This window comes from Rhea pennata, chromosome 14 (genome assembly GCF_028389875.1).
Source record: "Rhea pennata isolate bPtePen1 chromosome 14, bPtePen1.pri, whole genome shotgun sequence".
Classification (NCBI taxonomy): domain Eukaryota; kingdom Metazoa; phylum Chordata; class Aves; order Rheiformes; family Rheidae; genus Rhea; species Rhea pennata.
The window spans coordinates 12,137,073-12,143,072 of NC_084676.1; the positions used below are offsets into that span (position 1 = coordinate 12,137,073).

The 6,000-nt window shown below is 42.4% G+C and overlaps 1 protein-coding gene across 4 annotated transcripts in view; it reads left to right on the forward strand.

Moving 5' to 3' along the window:
- CYFIP2 (cytoplasmic FMR1 interacting protein 2) overlaps window positions 1–5,399 on the forward strand; it is a 47,346-nt gene extending 41,947 nt beyond the window's left edge. For all 4 annotated transcript variants that reach the window (XM_062587027.1, XM_062587030.1, XM_062587028.1 and 1 more), the window contains 3 exons: window positions 3,549–3,787; window positions 4,504–4,651; window positions 5,232–5,399. In XM_062587027.1, coding sequence (XP_062443011.1) covers window positions 3,549–3,787; window positions 4,504–4,651; window positions 5,232–5,399 — 555 coding nt within the window. The remainder of the gene's footprint in view (window positions 1–3,548; window positions 3,788–4,503; window positions 4,652–5,231) is intronic.
- Window positions 5,400–6,000: the final 601 nt, after the last annotated feature.

Genomic DNA, 6,000 nt, shown 5'->3' on the forward strand with positions numbered 1-6,000 from the left:
GAGCAAAGAGTTGTATGAAGTGACAGATCTGTGGCAGGCAGGAAGTTAATTTAAAGTTTTCTTATTTTTCTAATGGATCAAGGACATTTTGAACTTTGCTTCATTGGAAATTGTATGAAATAAAGAAACTGGCCATATAGCTGAGGGCTCCGTCTTATTTCACAGACATGTCTCTCACTTCCCTTTGGCTTCCTTTTAAAGGATACACTTGAGAAAAAGAATTCACCTCTGTGTTTTTGTGTCTTTGTGTTGGTCTTTCTCTCTCTCTTCCTTTCCATGCAAAATCATCATTGAAATCTGCTGTTAAAGTCCACTTGTTGCTTATCTCTGCCATAGTTATGATGATGATGAAAACAAAAGGTATTTCATATCCAACTAAAAATTAAACTTTCTGTAAAACTACTCCCAACTCATCACTCAGGTAAAGCTGAGTTCCAGATCTTTTTTGAGCTCAGGTCACTTTCTATAGGTGCCTCCACAGCTTCTAGCTTGCTCCTGGAAATGCAGTTTTGGACACAGACCATGTTGCTTTGTTTTTTTGTTTTTTTTTTTTTTTTTTTTCCTGCAGAACAATGCGCACCTTTTAGCAATTGTACAGAGTCCTAGCAGAAATTGGCTGCTAGATGCCTTTCCCAAAAGGTGGCACTATGCATTTCGTATAGTAATCAATATGCTGTGAAGGGTCTGAGCCAGAGGCTGCTGAAGTTGGGATTTTTCCATCAATCTTTGCAGGCTTTGGGTATGGTTCTTGCAAGTTTGTCAATTAACAAGATGTAAAACAGGTAGTGGCATAACTGTGGCACAACTGTTGAGGTTGTGCAACAACAAAACTGTCAGTGGTTATGTTTTAAATAACTGGTTTGCACTGGAAGTATCCAGAAGTAGCTGTTTGATAGGTGATTCATAAAGAACTGGAGGTCAGAGTGGTTCATGGTGGAAATCTCCCTTTTAATGGTAAATAGGGATATTTAGCAGAGGGTTTTCAGAAGCGCTTAGTCCATCTAATTTTTTTCAGTGAAGGGACTGGGAGCCCTTCCACTGAAGGTAGAGTGGAGCCAGGAGTGTGGCATCCTTTGACAGCCTATTGAGATAGGACCCTTCTGCTGCTGACCTTGGAAATCAGCATCACACATGCTAAGTGGAAGTGCTCCTTCCACACGGAGGCATTGCCGGTGCAAGCCCAGACTGTGGGGCAGTTCTTGCCGCATGACTAAGAGCCCTAGAGTCACCATTACCATGCTAGATAAATACCAACAGTGGTAGTCTTATATCAAAGACTGGTTTTCTGATGATGAACTTTAGAACCAAATTCTGTCTGAGCATGTGTATAAAGGAGTGGTGCCATGTCCTCTGACAGCAAGATGTGTCCCCTTCTAGATTAAGATTTCTTCAGAAGCAAGGTATTAAAATCCTTGGACTAGGTTTTTCTTGAACATAGTATCTGTTCTATCAGTATATCTCAGTAAACAGTAATGCTAACACCTTATTTGTATGTGAAACAGCTACACTTCTGCTGTGTGCCCATTTTGCCATCATAGACTAGTGTGCGCAAATACTAATCTGTACCCATAGGAGTTTGGAGCAAGTGAGAAAAAAACAAGTGTGCAGCCACTACCTACAAAAACATACTAGATAAAATAAATCTTTCGTTGCTAAGCAAACATACGCAAGTTCATGCGGTGATTTTCTGTCCACAATATGACAATTCAACTTATTTTGCCTTAATATTCCAGAAAAACTATTCTGCTGTAAATGTACCGCAATTATAGTTTAATATTCTGTAAGCCTGCAAGAGCCAGACCATCACCTGTATAAAGAACTGGCACTGTGAAATGGTCATGTGAAACTCAGCTGATATCATTCCTGAGTTTAACAAATCTAGAGATCTCAGATCCAATCTGGCCTCTGTACAGCAATTCAGCTTTCCTTTTATGTTTGCTATTAGTTGAACATTAATTGGTCTGAGGTTCCTCAAATGTCCTTGGAATTGTTGTGTTTTTTTATTCTAATTTTTTTAATTCTAAATCCTAATTTTAGTATTTTTAATTTAATTTTAATTCTCAAGTAGGAATTGTAGGGGTTTTAATTTCAATAATTACTAAACAAAAATGCTTTAGGAAACTGCCTGCTTAAAGCAATAGTCACAAAGGGGGATGTACATGCACATTCACAGTTTTCTTAGTATGGAATGAAAAATACCTAAGTAAATGGAGCAACATTCATGTTCCTAATGTCTGTCCAGGATATGTGCCTGCTCATTCTATCAGAGACTCTGAGCCCCCACCATGATTTATTCAAGATGTCTACAGGCATTATGAAGATAGTTGGAAAGAGAGAAACTGCTTAAAAAAATGCCTAAAGCCACATGAAGTCCTTTAGCATAGGCAGTAGGGTCACGAATGCCCCATTTGCTCTGCCTGCCTCTGCCAGGATGGTCAGACGGGTAAAATGCTTTGTCTGTAGGAAGAGAGTGTCTTGGCCATTGCTGCTCTGACACGGGGGGAGCACAGCAGACCCAGAGCCTCCTGTCTGCACAGCTGGGTACACTGCACTAACACCACTTGGCTTTCATTTTCCATATTATTTTTGGCAGCACTGCAAAGATAAGTCAGTAATGCAGCTGGAAATGGCAAGAAATGGGGCAGCTAAGAGGAAATCAGGGCAGTTAACTCCATGCTTCCAGCCTCGCACAGCTCAAAGGGGTGCAGGCAATTAGCTAAGCAGGATCAGTGCTCCCTTGCTGGGAGGAAGGGCCCACTTGCCTATTTGTTTAAAATACCCTTGTTTTCCTTTGGGGAGTGATGGGGATGAAATGAAGTCAAACTCTCCTTCGGTTTCCTCTGGTGTAAAAACCGAATGAACTCCATCACGATTCCAATTGAGTGCTTGCAGATTTGTACATGCGCATCTAAGTGCAGATGGCATAGAAATTCTCCACACATGTAAACCTTCCACATCTGGAAAATTATTATTTGACTTTCCTATAAACCACAGGTTTTCCAGTATTAAGGTTCTGGTGGCTTCACATCTTCCTCAGAGCTTCTTAATCTTAACTAGAAAAGAAACCAAGAAAGTCACAACTTGTCTATCTTTTAAAGAGATGACAGTAATGCCCTGGGAAGCAAAATGTCCCTGTTCTCTCCTGGTTTATTTTCATAATCTGAACAAATAATGAAATTAAACCCAGCAATGCTGAGTAATGCTAGTATAACAAAACAGCATGCTCGCAAAATTAAGGGTCAGTATTTCTGATTAGAGATAAGCCTTCAGCTTTTGTTTTCTGATGTATGCAGTTTTTTCAAAAGATTGTTAGATTGGTGACATATAATTGAGCACAATATTACATCTTCTTCTATTTGAGGGATAAGTATTCTGTTCTCTGGTGGGGAGTGCCATGGGAACAACCATCAGAGGTAAGGTTGGACTTTGCATGGAATACGCCATTAACTTTGAAAAAGCTGGGAGAGACTGGGAAGAGTTAAGTCCAACAAGAGAGTATATCTGTATCACATTGTCACTTCTGTTTCTTTGATTTTCCCCATTCTCAGCAAATAGCCATTGCCCGGGAGGGTGACTTGCTGACGAAGGAACGGTTATGCTGCGGGTTGTCCATGTTCGAGGTCATCTTGACACGAATTAGGAGCTACCTACAGGACCCAATCTGGCGTGGGCCACCCCCTACAAATGGGGTCATGCATGTGGATGAGTGTGTGGAGTTTCACCGACTCTGGAGTGCCATGCAATTTGTGTACTGCATCCCCGTGGGCACGAACGAGTTCACCGCAGAGTGAGTGTTCCTCAGCCAGCTCTGCCGTTAGCACAGCTAATGAGCTAATGGTGGCCAGCAAGCCCCCAGTATGCCTTTAGCTACAGCAATAGCCTCAGCTAATGGACAAGTGGAAGAGGAACAGCTGAACATGCGACAAGTTGCTCTTTAAATATTCCTAATTTGCCTGCAGATCTGCTGTTTTCCCCTCATTTCCGTAGATCTAAGACAGGGTTTATTTCTTAGCCAGCATTTTATAGGAAACAGTTTAGTGATGCAATGGATTGTTTCCATTCTTTCCCTCCATCCCTCATTTTTATTATTTATATCATGTCAATTCCTAGGTACTCAAGGGAAGAACTTTATTGTGCATGCACCTAAAGAGATGTGCAAAGAGCTTTCCATCTGAGCACTCAGAGAAAAATAAAAGTAGCAATGTAAAGTGACATGCCTCAAGGTCAAATTCAGAAGGAAACTGGTGGATGGGACTTGAACCCAAGCTACAGGCTAGTTCCTCAACCATCATATCCTGTGCAATATGCACAGCTTGACCCTGCTGTAATTTTGTATGTCTCCTTTGAGTTCACTTTCTCTCAGGTATACACCCACTTTCCTGGAGTAGGACTACATCTGATATCCCCAGGAATTCACCAAGGAAAGTTATTGGCATCACAGTAGGACAACTCTTACCTAACTATATCCTGTCACCTCTCTCCATCCCCTTGTCCCCATTCCAGGCAGTGCTTTGGAGATGGTCTGAACTGGGCAGGTTGCTCTATCATTGTTCTCCTTGGACAGCAACGTCGCTTTGACCTCTTTGACTTTTGCTACCACCTGCTGAAGGTTCAAAGGCAGGATGGGAAGGATGAAATCATAAAAAATGTGGTAAGTGAAGAGTAAGGTCCCAAAAGACCCGAACCAGCACACTGTTCTCTCTCTATTTTCTGTCTTGCCCTTGTCCAAACTTATAAATCACAAATATGCCTGGTGTTACCTTATTCAAACTGGATATACTTGCTATACAATTTCCTTCTGCAGTCTCAGCAGAGAGGCCAAGGTTTTAATTGCCTTGACAATTGAAGCTTTTTTCTCCTCAAGCTTTTCCCTTCTTCCTGGGGTTGGGAAGATAGGGCAGAGAAGCTGGTATTTCTACTAACCATCCTGTGATCTCAGTGGCTTTGTCAATAAGCAGTTGGAAGTCTGCTAAGTCTAGACTTTAGATACGTTAACAAAGGACCACACACTGACCTTGTTAATGCTCTATCTTGAGTCACCAAACCCTAAAATGAAGTGAGTCACCAGTGTCTGGGAGGTGTTAAGTGGAATTGTAATGCATGTTTTAGCTGCTTCACTTTAGCAGAGCTTTTTTAGCAGTAGGGTAGAGGTACTGATACTTGCTATCGGGTCAAATGACGTAAGATTTTCTCTCTTCATCTGCTGCTCTTCTCCCTCACCATCCTGCTAGCCCTTGAAGAAGATGGCTGACAGAATCAGGAAGTATCAGATCCTGAACAACGAGATTTTTGCCATCCTGAACAAGTACATGAAGTCAGTGGAAACAGACAGTTCCACAGTGGAGCATGTGCGCTGCTTCCAGCCCCCAATCCATCAGTCTCTGGCCACCACCTGCTAGTGTGGACACTACCACTTTTGGGTTGGGAAGCGAGAAGAGACTGAACCCAGAACTACTGGGAGGGGTCAATGTGATGGTGTAGGATCTGGCAACAAAATAAGACTAGGTATACCTAATACACACAAGGACACATCTTCCTATCTGACCCTGTTTGAGTGCATGTTCTTCTGTAACATCCCTGTGGTTGGTTTTACTTGTAGATTTAAAACTTGATGGGGGGTGGGCAAAATGTGCTTTTCTTCCATGAAGTGGTCTGTTTTTTCCCTGTGATTCATCCAGTCAAACACATGACACTGAAGCCATATTACAGTCCTAGGTGTGGGGTTCCAGTCAGAGTTGCTTGTTTCCAGAGCACTGGAAGCCTTCTCCCACTGCAGAAGCAACAGGGCAAATGGATCCCGCTATGACACATGCCATTGGCTGTGAAGCAACACAGTTTGAAGACAAACCCTGACTTACTCTTTGGGGGAAAAGGAGCATGAAGGCATGATTTCACCTGTGGCAGCACCCTGAGGACAATGCCGGTATGATCTTGAATTTCCACGTGACCCAGGTTGAGGCCTGCTTTGTTCCACATGAGAAGTCACCTACCCTTCCAGCA